The 19,149-nt window shown below is 46.7% G+C and overlaps 1 protein-coding gene across 1 annotated transcript in view; it reads left to right on the plus strand.

Moving 5' to 3' along the window:
• The window catches only part of DNAH8 (dynein axonemal heavy chain 8), a 188,528-nt gene that overhangs the window by 23,820 nt on the left and 145,559 nt on the right, over positions 1 to 19,149 (plus strand). The window contains exons 15-23 of the mRNA XM_066623193.1: positions 305 to 385; positions 976 to 1,092; positions 2,646 to 2,762; positions 4,657 to 4,798; positions 5,818 to 5,930; positions 7,457 to 7,563; positions 7,967 to 8,066; positions 10,098 to 10,284; positions 11,485 to 11,681. Coding sequence (XP_066479290.1) covers positions 305 to 385; positions 976 to 1,092; positions 2,646 to 2,762; positions 4,657 to 4,798; positions 5,818 to 5,930; positions 7,457 to 7,563; positions 7,967 to 8,066; positions 10,098 to 10,284; positions 11,485 to 11,681 — 1,161 coding nt within the window. The remainder of the gene's footprint in view (positions 1 to 304; positions 386 to 975; positions 1,093 to 2,645; positions 2,763 to 4,656; positions 4,799 to 5,817; positions 5,931 to 7,456; positions 7,564 to 7,966; positions 8,067 to 10,097; positions 10,285 to 11,484; positions 11,682 to 19,149) is intronic.

A 19,149-nucleotide genomic window follows, 5' to 3' on the forward strand; every position in this document is an offset into this window, starting at 1 on the left:
TGCAATGTTTGACCTTCCAGAGGCCTTAGAAGACCTTCTGAGGGTCAGGGAGGCTTTCCTGGCCCTCAGAAGGCCATCCAGACATGACTGGAGCACAGCTCTGGTTGTGTTCAAGGATTACAGGCTGCTTGACCCACTGAATTTCATTATCTGTGAGTTTTCGCATTCACAAAGATTCCAGGAACAGAACTCCTGTGAATGCCAAGGCATACTGTACTTGGTTAGGGGCAAGGAAAGATTCTACTGCAGAGTCACATTTTAGTTGAAATCCCTTAATATATTGGATATTCATTTTAATTTACAGAATATTCTAAAGTGTTATGAAAATTTGTGTCAAGAGGTGCCAACGGTGTTCGTAAATTTGATGGCACCCAAAATGAAGAAGGTGAGTTGTGGCAATTGCAAATTAATTCAAATAAATTGCATTTGGTTTGTTTATGGGGGACAGGGAATATGTTACTTTGACCAGTATAGTCCAGTTAGAGTCATAGCATTATCATCTTAATTGTTGATGAGTCCAGCATGAGTCCAGTAAGGGGATAGGATTCATCAGTATGTTACACAGGTTTTGATTTTTTACAGCTGTGATTGTGACCATTATAGTACCACCCCCCCCCAAATTTCCCAAATTAAGAGACATGCCTAACTCCATGGTATATGTCTTCTAATCTGAGCTGTAGTCTCCCTGGCAGGGGCTTTACGACTGCAATTGTTATGTTATTCATTCATGCATTTTTATCCCGCTGTTCTCCCAGATGGGCACCCAAAGTGACCTACAAAGCATATACAATGTATATAAAAACAATTCATAACAATTAAAACATAACAAATGTTTTTGATAGTATTTGCTTCGTTTAAAGCAGTGTAATCTCTGCCAAGATATGAAGAAAAACCACACAATTATGTTAGTCATTTGATAATTCTGATTAGTTACGGATTATAGTTCCAGTGATTTTACCTGCCTTTGTCTACTAGGTGGAATCTGTGCTGAGGCAAGGACTGACAATTTTAACCTGGTCATCTTTGACTTTAGATAGCTTCTTTCAAGAAGTTGATGAAGTTATGAAAATGTTTAATCAACTTCTGAAAAAGGTAAACATAATTTTCCAGAAGACATTCAATACATTGTTGCTTAGTCATAGACATAATGCATGGTGCCATGTAGTATTCCAGTGTCAAAAATATAGACTGCTCCCCACCTTCAAAGAAGCTTACCATCTAAATCAGGGGTGTCCACTTGCGGGAGCCCCCAGTCTTCAATGAGCCTCTGGCCCTCTGGAGATTTGTCGGAGCCCACACTGGCCTGATGCAACTGCTCTCAGCATGAGGGCGACTATTTGACTGCTCACGTGAGCTGTGGGATGAGGGCTCCCTCCACTGCTTGCTGTTTCATGTCTGTGATGCAATAGCGGCAGCAAAGGAAAGGCTGGCCTTGCTTTGTGCAAGGCCCTTTATAGGCCTTGAGCTATGGCAAGAACTTCATTCATTCGTATAAGCTCATCTTTAATATATACATTTATGTAAACGTATGTAAATTTATTCAAATTTTAAATGTAAATTCTTTTTTCCCCGGCCCCCGACACAATGTCAGAAAGATGATGTGGTCCTCTTGCCAAAAACTTTGGACACCCCTGATCTAAATTAATGGAGAAACACAACAGGTGGGGAAGCAAGAGGAAAGGCTGGGGGGTGTTTGAGTTGGAAAAGGCAGACCAGGGAAGAGGAGGCATTACTCCCTACCATGTGCAATTGGGTTATGAGTATTGACCGAACGTTATGTGTGCAACCCAGCTGTTCTGTAAAGCCTTGGTGTACTGCTAGCCCAACTGCAAATGGTCTGCATCATCACTGAGGCAGATCCGCTCACACAAACATTAAATCTCCACATAGTTCATTGGAAGCATTTTTTTGTGTTTAAATAATTGTGCGTGTCCCCTCTGTGACATTTTTAAACATGAGAATGACCTATGGTCACTTACTAGATTTCTGCCCAGTAAAAGCATCATACAGGAAGCAGCTCTCAGAAGTTTTGTGAGTTTCACATAAAGATTTTGGCCAGGATCCAAGTTATTTTATGTAGGTCCAAGACCAGGGTAAAGTCTGTGGGATTTTTGGCTTTTATTCTCTTCCCAAATACTCTCCTATGCCAAATCTCAAAGTGGTTTTGAAAGTCCCCTCAGTTTTAAAGGCTCTGCTTTGTGGCATGTGGAACTGCTGCTTGAAAATGCCTCTGTTGATGTGTAGAACTGCTTGTGTGGATCTGGCTAATGGCTCTTGAATTCTAAGTTCATGGATACACAGTAATTTTAGTTTTGGAATAATTGGGTCACCGAAAGTTCAAGGTCTGTGAGATTGCCTGAATAATACTGTTGTGTACCTGCAGAGTAACTGATTGTTTCCTGTCTTTTAAATAATTCATGTTTGTATGTAAAATGTAATGTACGTTCATTTCTGTGTGTACACGTAGGTGCACACATATACATATATTTGGGTACGACTTAGGTTTATACTCTCTCTACGATTTCTGTACAGAGTCTTCACCTATCAAATGTTTATGCCTAATAAAGGTTTTGTTGACTGTTGACTGACTGTTGTGTACCTTTGAAAGAAACTGACATGCTACTATTTTTTTTACATTTTTCTAGATTAATGACCTAAGTGAAATGCAGATTGACTTGGCAATGAAAGATATAGCAAACACTCTTTTGCTTATACTACCAGACACACCTACAAAAGTGGAGGATTTACTGGCACGCAATGAGGTGATCACAGTTACTGTCTGTTTTTTGTTTTTGTACATGAATGGAAGTGGACCTTTTACTGACTTGAAAGTGTAACCACATTTCAGTAAATCATTTGAGATATTTTAATTATGTGATTTTCCCTCAAACTAATAAAGAAATGTGCATTTATTTTTAATCCCCACTACCTGGCATGTGTCTATTTATCAGAGGCTATAGCTTTTAATACATTCCGATACAGTCCTAATTTGCGCTGGAACAGGGTACAATCCTAATTTGCGCTGGAACAGGCAGGTGAAGTTGCCTGCACTTCATACAAGGTAGATGCAGTATAAGGTAGATGCAGGCTTGAGGGGAACTTGAATATTTTTCCCTTACCCCCTGTTTCACGTGTAAATCCAAGCAGCATGTGTAATGCTGCTCAGGCCAGGGCCAGGGATTGGGATTTGATCTGCCCTGCCACAACCAGTCCCACACACTTCCCAGGCCTGATCCACCTCCTAGTCCCTCCTCCCTAGCCCCCAAATGCCCCCTCCCCTCCTCTGTTCCGCTTTCCTGCTACTCTCTCCCACTTTCTGCACCTGTCTACCTTGGCTGGTACAAACTTGCTGGCACAGGGTTCAGATTTGGCCTCCGGGAGCCAGTGTGGTCCTCTGCACCAGCCCCACTGAGTCCTGAGATAGTGCAAATGTGCTTTATGGCTTGTTTGCGACACTTTGAAGATGGCACAATGGACCTATGCCAGCTTAAATGCTGAATAGGATTGTTCTGTTAGTGAAACAATCCATCTTAAAAAGCAAACTGTCAGACTCTATGAGAACGTATGATGGGGTCACTACAGAATTCCTGGGTTGCCAAACTTGCTCCAAGTTTTTGACACCAGCCCTATTAGGAACCGAGTCCTCACATGATTGCAAGTATCCCTTTTAAAGCATATGATTGCTCATATTTAAGGACACAAGAGCTAGGATGCTTCAAATCATGAACTCTCTTCTTTTTATCACCCCAATTTAAAGCATTTTATATTCTACAGAAGTATTGTGAAATGCTAATGCTGGTAAATGTACAATTACTATTGTTTCATATTAAAACAGGGATCTGTGCAAGTCACAGTTAAAGTGCTTCAGTATCTAACGTTGGCAGGGTATACATTCATAAGTTATCTGTCAGGGTCCCCACCTTGCATCCAGGCCCCCGCCTTACCTCAGGAGAAGGCTCCAGGGCTGGGGAGCCAGGCAACAGGAGAGGGGAGAAGCACGAAGGGCAGGAGGAAGGGTGAAGTGAAGGCAGCACAGGAGAAGCCAAGGGAAGGGTGGCTCCCAGGGAACCACCCTTTTTACCTCTCCTGCGAGGAAGGGGAGGGGCTATGGGAAGGGTAGCTGGCCCTACAAAAGCTGGGAGGCCAGTGATGCAGGGGCTACCTAGAAGCTGGGAGGCTGTGCAGCAAACAGACCCTGCCCAGGGTCAGAATGCCAATGCAAGGGAGGGCACCAGGATGCAGGTCTCTTGTTATCTGGTGTGCTCCCTGGGGCATTTGGTGGGCTGCTGTGAGATACAGGAAGCTGGACTAGATGGGCCTATGGCCTGATCCAGTGGGGCTGTTCTTATGTTCTTAAAAGCCCAGCCAGGGAAGAGGACCAGGGTGCTGGAACTTCCTCTCCCTGAGCCCAATCTGAGGCCTTCTCAGGACTCCCTTAAAGGACCAGTCAGCCAGAGCAGAGGCTCTGCCCCAAGAGCCTCACTCTATCAATATGTACTAAAATCAGTTTCCTAATGTCATATAATTATAAGCAAGCAATTAATAAAAATATTAATTAACAATGGAATGTACAATCTTGGTTGCTCATATACTTCCATTTTCTTTCCCTAATAAATGCGCCTTCTAGTAAACATTCTTATTGCATATCACACACAGGTGTTTACCAAGGAATGGGCTGAAATATTAAACAACAGAAGCAGACACATAGAGGATGCTGTGCAAGAGCTGATATCTATATTTGAGCAAATTTATGAAGTGAAGCGTTCTAAAAGACCTTTGAAGAAATATCCAACACAAGGTATGTATCCATATGTGTCTCTATAATTAACATCCCAGTCCTAATCTCAGCTGGCCTGTAGGGTTTAATGTATAAGTCCTAATGTGCTTAGAAACAATTCAAGTGTTCCTTGTGCATGTGGTGCGTGGTGTACAGAATACATGACTAGAGCCTATGTGGGTAGGCTCTATATGTATTTGGACTTTATGCAGATCATCTGGATTGAACTTGTGCACACTAGGTTGTAAGGCCCAGTGCAAATGTTAAATAAATCCCACACAAGTGGCAGAAGCTAGGTAGGAATACTACAGAGCAGAAACTGGAGTTTGTGAACCCAATCCTCTATTTATACAGATTGAATATCTACACAGGGTTTTTAAATATAATTAAGATCCTGTCCAATCCTATCCTCTGCCAGCCCATAGCATGCAGCACCGCTGACAGAGTGTGCACCTCATGCTGTGGTGGTGGTGGGGAAACCAGATGGCCTAGGAGAAGTATGTGAAAAATCTTTATTGCTTATCTCCCCATAGGCTGCCTGGCCTCCAGTGAGTCTCCTTGGTCCCATACCCACAATTTAGCTGGTGTAAGGCCAAAGAGAATCCGGGACATGTGTTGGGAAAAGGGGAATAGGAACTCCACATGTGCCTCTTCCACGGAGATTCACCCATCTGCCCTGTACCACCCTGGTCTGGTCCAGTCCCCATCTCCAAACCTTCCCCAGTCCTTCCTTCTGCTGACTTACCTGTTCCAGAATGGTTTCAGCAGCCCACTGCTTCTGGTGCAGGACTTCCCTGCTTCTGTGCCATTGTCAGTGGACCATTGAGGCCTTGTTCATTAATGATGGTAGCTAAGATTGTGAGATCCATCAGCATAAGGCCACCATAAGATTGGACTGTTAAATATTTTAAATCAAAGGCATGGATGGCAGGGAGAGGCAGGGGTGGGGCATGCTGGTGCAGTCCTTAATCTCCTGCCATGTGTTCAGATTGAACTTTTGCACAGGATTTTTGGTTGAATAACTATTTTATTTTCAATAGAGGGGAAACATGTAGCCTTTGGATCTGGACGGGATGAGAAAGATACTACTGGATCTTCAGGGTTGACACTAAGTGATGATGCTGAAAGTGAAAAAGAAGATGAGTTTAAGAAGGTATTTCATGCAAAAATAGCAAGAAACTATACAGGTGCCATCTGGTATCTGCAGAAGATGTCTTCCTCCTCCCCTCCTGTAGATACGAGAAACTATGGATAAGGGTGGGCCCTATCTCCACAGCCTCCCCCCATACACCTTACCTTGGTTGTTCTTGTTTACAGTCGCACAAAGCAATCAGTATTTTGCTTGTACAGGAGGCTGTAAGCAGAATGCTTATATAACAAGCAGGCAGGAAGCCTGCTTGCTAGAGGGTTGACTCGGAGAATGTTAATGTTCTCTAATTTGTCCCTCTAGCATGCAGGCTTCCTCTCTGCTTGTCTGTCTATTGCTTCGTGTGACTGTAAACAAGAACAATGAAGATAAAGGGCATGGCCTGTCCCTTTGATCAATGGGTAAGTGAAACCATGGATATCGGATCTGCAGATACGGGGGGGGGGCTATCTGTGCTTCAAACATGTGTTGATACTGAAAATGAACAGAAAATGCCTTTTAAGAAAAAAAAACTATTCAAAAAGGCCATTGCATAGATTAGGAGGGCAAGTCTCAAATGTCATTTAGCTTTACAAACATGTATTTCATGGTGTGATGCTGCTTGGATTAATCAAACTGCTGACAAAATACAGTGAAGCCAATTAGGATGATCTGAAGAAGAGAAACAGCAGATGAGAAGGCTGAAACCATCCCCAGTCCATGATTTCCTTTCCTCTCCCTTCATCTGCTTTTCTTCCAGTGGATTTATTATTGATCTTGGGGACCAATATCCCCAAGGATAAGGAGATAAACACCTGGGTATGTAAGCACCTGGTTAGGAGATAAGAACCTGGGTGTTTATATGTGTATTGAAGTGTGATCATAAAAGGGATTCAGCTTCTCCTTCCTGACCATACCTTCTTTGTAAGAAATCATCCCCATTCCCATCAGTACTTTATATCTGCTTTGTGGTGCCCGATAATCTAAAATAGGTGTCTGCTGTCATCACATCTAAATATCTTTCTCATCTTTCTGGGAGAAAGGCTGGATATAAATGCAGTAAATAAATAAATAGATGTCGTGCCACTGATTCTCACATCTGCATTCAAGTACTCCAGTGGTTCTCAAACTTCCAAGGATTTTAAGAACCCTGGTAAGTCTTTGTGGGGATGAGGGGGAAGGCAACCACAGGATCCCCAGGATCATGCTGCTGCCGGCGCTGATTGATTTTTTTTTTACTCTCCCCCTGTAGCGCTGGCCTCAGGGGGGAGAGTGTGTAGGAAGCCCCCTGGAGCCCTCTGCAGGGCTTTCCAAGCCTCTGTGAGAAAGAAGTGACTGAAACCCAGTGCCTACAGCATGAGTGTCATGGACATGCCTTATGGCATGTGTGTGACACCTAGCACTGGCGCTGCAGCTCAGTACTGGCAGTCAGAGGGAACAGGTTTGGACCTCAAGTCAAGAAAACTAGGTCTCCTCCCTCACCCTACAGACTGATAGTTCAGGGCAGATATAGATTCAATGAGAAATGAAACTAATGTTTTTATGTATTGCAGGAATGCAAAGAAGTAGTAGCATATTTTAGTCACCAGTTGCTGGATAGCCTGCAGAAAGCCACACGATTGTCCTTAGATGCCCTGAAAAAAAGAATATTTGTTGCAAGGTATATTGAGTTTGATGTAGTGCTTTCGTAAAGCAAATATTAATACTATTGGACATAGTATGGTATAGATGTGCAACTGTCATGACTGATTGAATCCAGGATATTTCCTCCGTGGATATCTTGCCACCATATCTCCTCACCAGAAGGTTTCTCCATTGGTGGGCACTTTTATAAGGAACTGCGAAGTGAGCCTTTGGGCACAATCCTAACCCCTTATGTCAGTGCTTTCCAGCAGTGGCATAACTGTGCCAAGGGGACATGTGCTGCATCCTGCAGTTGGGTGTCACTCACGGAGAACTCCTCAAAGTCACGGAATGTTTGTTCCCTTACCTCAGAGCTGCATTGCTAGAAATACTATGAATGAATAAATGAATAAATAAATAAATTTATTTTTCAGCTCCAGCTCATTTGGGCGCCCAGCATATTTATCTCAGCCAGTTACTAAACCTGAAGAAGTTGTTTCATTTCTAAAAGCTGAAGTGCATTTAGCTATTCCAAATGTGGTAAGTGATTTATGCAGTCAAGAAGGGGTATGCCATCACCTGTGCACTTCTGAATGTTTTTATTTGTGCAGTATTATTCAACCTGCTCACTGAAGTTTTTGATAAAGGAGTGTTTGTACAGAACAATACCCAATGTGCTTTTTTTTCTTTAAAAAAAGTAGAAGAGATTTCAAGTGCCAAATATTCAATCAGATACCAGGGTGGTCTGATAACAAAATAAACAGAACAAGGATAAATGTTAGGAGAATTGAGGACTAAACACCCAAATGTGAAATGGAAATATCTAGGGATGGGAACATGAGTCGGGTGACTTGAATCCAAGTCCCCAAAATCAGCGTTTTTTGCTGATTTGTGGAGACTTGAATCACCTGCACTGATGACTCGGGTATTGACTTGAGTCTGAGGCCATTTGACTTGGTACTGATTTCCCATGCGTGCGCACTAGAGTCTGTCTGTGTCTGGGTGTGCTTGCTTACTTTTTTCGCTGTGTGAAAGACCTCATGGAGCCATCATTCAGATTGAGCAAACAGCAAGGAAGTTCCATCCAAGAGGCAGTGAAGAGTTAATGTTTTGCTTTTTCATTGTGTGGGAGGGAGGGAAGGTAGGAGGTGGCAGTGGGTTCTCTTGCCCATTTCTAAAGGAACCAATGGTCATTGGATGAAGGGTGGGCAGTCTTTTATTTCTTTGGATGAGGGAGGGCAGAAGGAGCAGCCTTGGAATTGGCTGGAGAAGCCCAGGAAGGGGGAGGAGGTGATTCTTAGTGATCATGCTTTCCAACTGCATGGCTGTCTCCTGTGCGCTCCAGTAGTGCAGCTAGAGGGGCGTGCAAAGTACTAAGTTTTGCAGGGAGCATCACCTCAGCTTACAAATCACTACATGCTGCACAGTGCCTATCTGTAGGCATGCAAGTGGCCCCCTCACCTTCAGAACAGGGGCGGCAGATGAGGCAGAACTGCCCTATCATAGTCCATGGAATAGCACCACAGCTGCCCTGCCTGCTTACACCTGAGGAGGCTTTACTTACACCAGAGAAAGCAGGTGTAAGGAGAGCCTTCTCACATGTAAGGGGAGCTTCCTGGGGTGTAAGCAGGCAGGACAGCTGTGGTGCTTTCCCACAAACTACTGTGCTGCTGCCCCTTAATCAGCATTAAGGATGGCATGCACAGGAGGGTCACCTCAGAAGACCTCAGAGGGCGGGCCAGTATGTATGGAAGAAGACAGTGCTTCAGAACATAAGAACATAAGAACAGCCCCACTGGATCAGGCCATAGGCCCATCTAGTCCAGCTTCCTGTATCTCACAGCGGCCCACCAAATGCCCCAGGGAGCACACCAGATAACAACAGACCTCATTCTGGCGCCCTCCCTTGCACCTGGCCTTCTGACATAGCCCATTTTTAAAATCAGGAGGTTGCGCATACACATCATGGCTTGTAACCCGTAATGGATTTTTCCTCCAGAGACTTGTCCAATTCCCTTTTAAAGGCATCCAGGCCAGATGCCATCACCACATCCTGTGGCAAGGAGTTCCACAGACCAACCACACGCTGAGTAAAGAAATATTTTCTCTTGTCTGTTCTAACTCTCCCAACACTCAATTTTAGTGGATGTCCCCTGGTTCTGGTGTTATGTGAGAGTGTAAAGAGCATCTCCCTATCCACTCTGTCCATTCCCTGCATAATTTTGTATGTCTCAATCATGTCCTCCCTCAGGCGTCTCTTTTCTAGGCTGAAGAGGCCCAAACGCCGTAGCCTTTCCTTGTAAGGAAGGTGCCCCAGCCCCATAATCATCTTAGTCACTCTCTTTTGCACCTTTTCCATTTCTACTATGTCTTTTTTGAGATGCGGTGACCAGAACTGGACACAATACTCCAGGTGTGGCCTGGTGCCCTGGTCCTGAGCTGTGGGCTTTTAAGGTCAAAACCAGCACTTTGAGTTGTGCTTGGTAATGAAGTGGTAGCCACAGTAGCTGCTGGAGCAACAGTTTATGTTCTTGTATTTATTGAAAAGTGTCTTTGTATTTTTAAAAATAGATAATGGTGCCTAGTTTAGATGATATCCAACAAGCCATCAATCGTATGATTCAGTTGACACTGGATGTGAATCGTGGTGTGGCACACTGGGGACAGCAACACTTGCAGAAATCTAATACCAGTCTGGAAATCAGTATACCTCAAACACCTAGTCAACTAGCGGCAAAAGCAGGAAAAAAAGAAGAAAGTAAGAAATAACTGTCCTTTGTTTCTTTGAAGAAATGCCATTACCTCTAAAGTATCACAGTTTTATTATAAGATTGCCCTTGACCTAAAGCGTACTAACTGTCTATATACAGTATAGTATACTAAAGTACGGGCATGCACCACTTAACAACAGATTGGGCCTAGGAGAGGGGTGGGACCGGTGCCACTGATATTCTAACCCCCTTCTTGGACTTTATCCTGCAATATAGGTCTGAGTAGACTCCTCTGTGCTGTGGAGGCTTACCTCCAGGTAAGGAAATGCTTGTTCCCTTACCTAGAGGAGACCTCTGCATCTGCCCCCTCGTCATAGGATGCAGTGGTCACCATTCTGGCACTGCTGCACTGATGGCGAGGGGGGTAGTGGATAGGATTGGGCTGTTAGATTGCAATCGTAAACACACATACATGGAAGTATGGAAGGTCCATTGAACTCAGTAAGGCTTATTTCTGAGTAGACATATAAAAGATTGCATTGTAAATTTGTCATAATATCGATGAGATTATACTATTAGAAAATGTAATTAATGTATTTAATATTTCAATTGTAATGGTCTTTACTGTGCTTAATGGAAGAACAAAGACATTGCAATACCCTAATGTTGCAGTATAATTTTTGGTAATGATAGTATGATAAATTGCCATTAACAACTTGTCAAATAGCAACTGTTATCATTCCTTCTATTTCTGAAATCCCCAACCCATGCAAATAGGATTGGAGTCCAAAGGGACCACTTGCAAGGAAGATGGCATTTCTTAGTTGCTGAATTTTACAGGTTTGCAGAGGCTTGGAATGTAAGAAAAGAAGGGGCAAAAAAAACCCCAAATGGAACAAATAAGTCTAGGAATATTTTGCATCCTGGAGACCTTGCAGGATAAAGGAAGAGAGTAAAGACTCCTGGAGGCATCACTATACATTGAAATACTCACTTCCAGCCCTGAAACTTGGGGAAAGGGCAGAGAGAAGGGAAACCTGAGTGCAAGAAACCATTTGAATCGAAGTGTAAGGTTGACTCTGAAGTAAGGCACAAGGGGGCCAGTGAGACTTACTTTTAATCTATCATGCTCAGAAAGAAGTGACAATTTCTCATAATGTAAATGCTTGCTGATGTTTTTGCTGTCCTGATATATGGAGGAGAAGAGTGATGAGGGACTGTGAAATTTATGTCATAAACTCTTTCAGAACCAGCTGAAGAGACATTTCCAGTAAGAAAACTGAGAAATTTTTATCCAGGAGTTGCAGAACACAAAGATATTTCCAAGCTCGTTGTGCTCCTGTCTTCATCAGTAAACTCAGTACGAAAAGCAGCCAGTGAAGCCCTGCAGGATTTTCAGAAATATAAAGCTCTGTGGACGGAAGACAGAGATGCAAAAGTTCAGGTACATGCAGCGATGAGCCTTTTTTTTTTTTTGCAGTTTTAGAATCATACCACTTTATGCAAAATGACTTTATGATACTCCTGTACTAATGAAGTTCTCTGGCAAAGGGAGGGGGCATTCGTCACTCATGGGGTAGCCCCTCCCACTGCACAAGGTAGGGCTGGACTTGTTCAGGTCTCTTCCCTTGTGGGGGGCTTTCCAGTCCCAGGCCAGCTCTACCTTGCATTGAGGAAGGATGTGGCTGGCTGAGCTCTTGCAGCTCAGCCTTTTTCAGGTCTTCTGGCTCCGGTTCCCTGTCTTCCAAGCAGTGTTCCTTCTCCCCTGCTCATTCCTTCCTCCTTCCCTTGACCAGCAGGTAGCCAGAGGAAGGGCGAGCGCAGCAGGTGTGGGGGAGAAGCCTACTTAGCTCCCAAGCTGGAGCGGAGGTCTCTAGGACCCAGCAGACACTGGGCAGCAGCAGCAGCAAGATGAGAGGGAAAAAATGCAGAGCCACAGAGAGAACAAAGGAGGGGCATGTGACTGAGCAAGCTATGCTGGACGGGCCGCCGCCACTGTAGGCTCCTACGGGGCCAGAGAGGCTTAGCCTCGGACCTCCTTTGCGGCAACTGTGCCACGCCAGGCAGCAGCGCAACGCAGGAAACAATCCCCCCCACACAACCCTTTCCCAGCCATAGCCATCATCATGGAGGGAGGTGCAGGGGGCAGCAGTTCTTCGGCGGAGGGGGAAGAGAGGGGTTGCTCCCCACCACCTGAGGAGCCCAGTGGGTCCAAGTGCAAGCCCCAGAAGCGGGCAAAACTGGCCCAGCTCATGCAGGAGATGTTGGATGGGGCTTTACAGCTGCAGATGCCTGCGCTCATAAAGGCATGCCAGGCATTCCTCCCCACACTGCGCAGAGCTACAGGCAAGCGCAGAGCCTCTAAGGTGGATGACCCAATGGACTCCTCTGGATCTGAAGCCTTGGGTTCCCCCTCCCAAAAGACTAAGCTTGATAAGTATAAGCCATTCTACCCCAAGCCCTCCACATATAGGGGCAAGGTAAAAGGGGAAGCCATGGTGCTACCACATCATCCTCAGAAAGGAAGGAGGGGGAATTATCTGGAGAAGAGGAAGAGGGGGTTGGGGAATCCCCCCAGAAACTGGATAGATTCCTATAGACTTGTATGCCAGAGTATTGAACAAGGGTTCTCAGGCACTGGATCTGGGTTCAACTGAACAGAGCACCATAGCAGGCACCAGCATTGCTGGCAGGGCAAGGTCGCTTTTCCCCAGGGGCCCGCAAAACCAGAAACAGTACCCTTCCCAGATTCCTTCCAGTGAATTGTGGAGAATGAATGGGCACATCCCATTCAGCACAAATATAATACTAGAATGATTGACAAACTGTATACCTTACCTGATAAGACCATGCAGCAGTTGAAGGTCCCATCCGTAGATGCACCCATGGTGGCGATATCCTCAAATGCGGTGCTACCCTCAGAGGGGGAAGGGGGGCCAAAAGATACCTGCAATCGCAGGGTTAATTCCTCTCTAAAAAGAAACTTTGAGATTTCAGCACAGGCACTCAGGGCAGCGGCTACAAATTCCATTATGGCACGGGCTGCCTATCTTTGGGCAGAGGAGTTGGCGGCCACAGAGCCTAGGTTGTCCAAAAAGGCTAAGAACTGTCTGAAAAAGATTTCTCTGGTGGCAGCTTCTACAGCTGACTTCTCCTGTGACGCCATGCAATTAACTGCAAGGGCAATGGCATCTAATGTAGCAGCCAGACGTAATATATGGTTCCAGCAATGGGATGGAGATGCTACCTCTGTGTCCAAGCTAGTTGGAATTCCCTTCAATGGGAGTAAGCTGTTTGGAGAGGATCTTGCTGCCTCATAGGGAATAGAGAGAGTGCAAGGTGTTACCTTCTGGCAAAAAGGAGACCAGTAGGTGTCAGTCCTTTCGTCCCTCTGCCTGCTCCAGTAGACCCAGAGATCCCCCCAGCAGGGGACGTAGCAGGTGGAACAAAACCAGAGTGTTCCCGAAAGGGAGGGGGCTGGTGGTCTCTGGGTCAGGAACACATAGAGCGGGGAAAGACAAGAAGTCTGCATGATGCCAGGGCCGAGGGCAACTCCCTACCCATTGGGGGTCGCCTTCTCACCTTCGCCGACGTTTGGTGTGCTACCTCCCCAGACGCTTGGGTACAACAAACTGTGACCAGGGGATATGCCCTGGAGTTTACACGGATCCCTCGCAAGTGATTTTTGAAAGTACCTTGCTCAAAGGACCCGGTCAAGCATCAACAAAAGTTGAGAGCTATTCAGCAGCTTGTACAGATAAGGGCCATAGAGACAGTACCACCCAGTCAGAGTGGCCAGGGGGTGTACTCCATATTGTTTCTAGTTCCGAAAAAGAACGGGGATATTAGATCTCAAGTGGCCGAACCATTTCCTAAAGAAAAGGAAGTTCAGAATGGAAACAGCGAGGTCCATCGTAGCAGCTCTCCAAGAACAGGAATCCAAGAACAGGACTTCTTGGTTCCCCCTCCCAAGAACAGGACTTCTTGGTTTCCCCCAAGGACTTCTTGGTTTTGATTGACCTGCCCGAGGCATATTTACATTTGTCCATATTTCCGAGACACAGAAAGTTCCTCAGGTTCTGTTATAGGGGGTTCCATTATCAGTACAGGGCAATGCCTTTTGGGCTGATGGCAGTGCCACGGGTGTTTACAAAAATCGTGGTGGCGTTGGTGGCCCACCTACGCCTTCAGGAGGTAGCACTGTTTCCGTACCTGGATGACCTCTTAATCAAAAGGAACAAGCCCTAAGTGATCTTTCCCTGACCCTGAAGTGCTTTCGGGACCATGGGTTTGTGGTCAACAAGAAGAAGTCCTCCCTAATTCCATCCCAGGAGCTGGAACAACTAGGGCTATTGATAAATACAAGGACCTTCAAGGTCTCACTGACCTGGGACACACAGAACTCCTTTGGACAGTTGCTGGTAGAGGCCAGGAGGGCCAGTCAGATGGACATCATGGGGCTAACCAGACTTCAGGGGATGATGGTCTCGTGCCAGGACATAGTCCCCTCGGCACGTTTCCAGCTTTGACCCCTACAGGACATCCTGAGGCCCTATCTATTCTTCAGAGAACATTGGGTCCCCAAGACAATATCTCTCCTGAGGTCTCTAAGACCAAACCTGGACTGGTGGTTAGCACCAGGTAGACTCAGTCAGGGTGTCAGCCTGTTAGTGCCTCATTGCATGGTCGTTACGACAGATACGAGTCTCCTGGGTTGGGGGGCCCACATGGATGGAGCCCTAGCCCAGGGAACATGGTCAGTGGAGGAGAACAGGAACAGCATAAATTGGCTGGAACTCAGGGCAATTCGTCTGGCTCTCCTGCAGTTCCAGACGGCTCTAGAGGGGGAGCATGTACTTGTCCGCACGGACTCAACAAAGGCCAAGGTGTACATAAACTGGCAAGGGAGAACTTGCTCTCGGAAACTCATGGAGGAGGCCTCCCTCCTGTTCTCATGGGTGGAGGGACACCTCAGATCCATCCGAGCCGAGCATCTGTCAGGGCTAAGAAATGTTGCTGCAGATTGGTTAAGCAGGCAGCAGGTGAGCGAGGCGGACTGGCAACTCCACCCTGAGGTATTCAGGGAGATTTGCTCCCAGCTGGGCTCTCCAGTGGTAGACCTATTCACCATGAGAGAGAGCACACAGCTTCCAAGATTCCTGTCAAGAGGAGAGATGGAACGGTTGGAGGGGGTGGATGCACTCAACAGTCCATGGCCACAGGAGCTTCTGCACGCCTTTCCCCCAATCCAGATCTTGCCCCTGGTGGTAAAAAAGATCAGAACCGAGCGAGCGGATGTCATCCTGGTCAGTCCGTTCTGGCCAAGGTGGCCTTGGTTTCCGGAGTTAGTCAGGATGGGTCTGGGAGGATGATGGAGGCTCCCCCTAAGGGCAGATCTCCTCAGACAGGGTCCACTAGTGCATCTTCAATCAGGCTTCTTCCAGTTGACAGCGTGGAGGTTGAGCGACAAGCATTAACCATGTGCGGGTATTCAGAGGGGGTACTCGCTACCATGGTGGCTTCCAGGAAACCATCCACCTGTAGGATCTATGGATCCATCTGGAAGCGGTTTAGCTCCTAGTGCCTGGAATGGGGAGTGGTCCTTACCAGGGCTAAGACCGGACATGTACTGGACTTCTTGCAAGCTGGCTTAGAGTTGGGGTTAAGTACCAGCATGTTAAGGAGGCAGGTGGCGGCCATCAACAGCACACTTAGTGCCGGGCTTGGTCGAAGTGTAGCCTCACACGACCACATTAGGCATTTCCTCAAAGTGGTGGCTCAGATTAATCCACCAGTGGTACATAGGTTCCTGACTTGGGACCTTAACATGGTCCTCAAGGGTCCCCCTTTGAGGCTTTGATCAGGATTCCCCTCAGGGAGTTGACATTCAAGACGCTGCTACTGGTAGCGGTATCCTCGGCCAGGAATGTATCTAAACTGGGAGCTCTGTCCACTAACAGGAATCTCTGTATCTTCAACAGGGATAGGGTAGTACTGCAGCCAGATCCGGCTTTCATTCCCAAGGTAAATTCCTGGTTCCATAGGTCCCAAGAGTTGGTGCTCCCTTCTTTTTGTCCAAAACCAGTGCACGAGAAGGAAAAGGAGTGGCACATGCTGGATGTGTGCATGGCTTTGAGGTTCTACACTGAGTGCACCAAGGAAGTGCGGAAAACAGATACCCTGTTTGTGAACTTCCAGGGTAGGTTGGAAGGGCAAAAGGCATCGAGAACCACTCTGTCTAAATGGTTGAGGGTGACCATTGAGGAATGCTATAGGGCATTAGGTCTAGAGCCCCCTGCGGGGGTCATGGCCCACTCTAAAAGGGGGGCGGCCACCTCGGCAGCATTTGAGGGGTCCTGGTCCCTTGGAGACATTTACAGGGCTGCAACCTGGTGTTCCCCAAACACCTTTACTCGCCATTACAGAATTGATGTGGTCGCCTCGGCAGAGGCAGCTTTCGGCAGGAGGGTTCTGCAGAAGGTGGTGGCTCAGTAGAAGCAGCCTGATCCTAGCCCACCCTAGTCATTACTGCCTGGTCACATCCCACAGTGACAAATGCCCCCTCCCTCTGCCAGATATAAAGGAATTCCTTACTGTGAATCTTCTGTTCTGGAAGAGGGAGGGGGCATTCGACCCACCACTCTGGGATCGGTCCGCAAGGCCTAGCTGGCACCATGCTGAGTAGACATTCTGGGGAGATAGTGGGGGGACGGCAGATAGCTAGGTGTTCTCCTGTCCCTTTGTCCCTGCCGAGGTGCAGGTTAAGGCCGTTCGCCTGGCAGAGAGTGCGTGAGGCGATCCTGGCATCACCAAGTATGGCATCGTGGACAGAGGCTCCTTGATCTGGCTCAATATCTAGACTGGGACTGGGAAGCCCCCCACAAGGGAAGAGACCTGAACAAGTCCAGCCCTACCTAGTACAGTGGGAGGGGATACCCCACGAGTGACAAATACCCCCTCCCTCTTCCAGAACAGGAGATTCATGGTAAGGAATTCCTTTTTCTATGCAATACAGATTTTAGGGAGAGAGTTACGTCATTGTAAATGACAAAATGCAAGGAAATGCTCAATTGACAGCACAATCCTAACTTGTGCTGGAACAAGCAGTGCCAGCAGGCCTGCGCTGTATCCAGTGCAAGTTTGGGGCTGACTGGAGGCCAGCCCAGGGCAAGCGGAAATAATTCCCCTTTCCCTGGGTAACACTGCAACAGCCCCAATAGGGCTATTCAGAGCCACACCACCTAAAGAGGAGGTGGTGCAGATGGTGGAGCAGACCTCCATTGCATCCTAGCCCCCATCCTGGGCCTGCTGGCATTACATGGGGCTGCAGAGTCAAATAGGCCAGTTGAGCAGGCTGGGGCACTACACATGGTAAAGGAACAAATGTTCCCTTGCCTCAGGGAGATCTCCAGTCTGCTCATATCCAATGCTGGATACAGTGTGAGCCCGGCATCTCTGCTGCACCAGCTTTGGATAGGATTGAGTTGCATGTTGCACTTTTGAGGAGAAAATGACATTAGAACAAAATAGGAAACTCTGGCTGTTCAAATGTAATGGGGGTGGTGAATGGACTACGTGGTAGGACATGTGATGTCACCTCAATTGGGAAATGCAATGCAGAAAGGCAGAGTCTCATTCACTTATAGCAGGTGTTAACAACAGTGCTTTATCAGAACAGACTGGTACGGCCACTTCATTAAAGAAAAAACCTTCAGTAAGCAGGCCTTTAGAGAAATGGGAGGATAACATGAAACATAACGAAATGCAAGTTTGGTAGTAACATCTTCTGGATTCTCCAAAGTAAGAGTGAATGAATGATTCTCCAGAGAAAACAGCCAGTGTGGAAGCAGCCAAGTTATGCAGGCTTCAAAGAAATAGTAGCAGGATTACTACCACTACCACCTGAATTATTTTAGTACATATTTATGGATACCACGCTGGTCACTAAGGACAGAAGAGTCTCAGAGTGCAGTCCTAACTGCTCCCTGGGCCGATGCAAGTCCCTTGCATCAGCCCAGGAGGGTCGCAAATGTGCTGTAAAGCATGTTTGTGCTTCTGTGGGAGACAGCTGCATCGGCGCACAGAGGTGCCTTGGCCCACAAAGGCCAGATCCAGCCTCCCTGGTAGTGAGGAAAGTAAGCCCGCACCAGCTGAGCTTGGCTGGCACAGGAGTCTAGGGGAGAGTGGGAAGGAGGCATTTCAGGGTGGGGGGAGAACGGGTGGCAGGCAGTTCTGTGGGCGGGCGGGTGGGGAGTGGGAGGTGGGGCCAGGATCCGGCACTTATGCTTCACCACCTTCCAGCCCTGACCCATCCCCTCCCTGCTCTCCTCCACCCCAAAACACTCTGCTCCCAAACCACCTTTGTTTTCCTGCCACCTGGTGCAAGACCTACCTGCTTGGCAGCCGTTGGGTGGGATGCAGCACCCATGAAACAGTGCAGGCCTTCCTGATGGCGCCACTTACTCAGTGTCAAAAAGCACTTTACGCTACTTCTATGACACCCAGCGCTGGCACTGCAGCCCAACCATAGGATTATCCTGTAATTGTTCTTTTTTGCAGAAGTGCAAAATAAAACATTTTGCTTTAATAAAAAATAAAATTTTCAAAATGACTGAACAAGTGCTGAAATTGCTAAGTCCACAAAGACTAGAAAATGAGTAGTGAAAGGGAGTAAGCCCATTTATGGAATGTGAAACATAGTCTTACAGTGTAATTCTATACGCACTTACCTGGGTATAAACGCCATTGAACACAATGGAAATTACATCTGAGTAAATCTGCATAAGATTGTACTGTTAGTGTCTCTATTAGCCAGAGTTGGGAGTTAGTTGTGGTTGGGAGGCAGTCATGGAGACCTTCTCAAGGTAAGGGAACATTTGTTCCCTTGCCTCAGGGCTGCATTACAGCTACAT

Source organism: Tiliqua scincoides, chromosome 1, assembly GCF_035046505.1.
Source record: "Tiliqua scincoides isolate rTilSci1 chromosome 1, rTilSci1.hap2, whole genome shotgun sequence".
Taxonomy (NCBI): Eukaryota; Metazoa; Chordata; class Lepidosauria; order Squamata; family Scincidae; genus Tiliqua; species Tiliqua scincoides.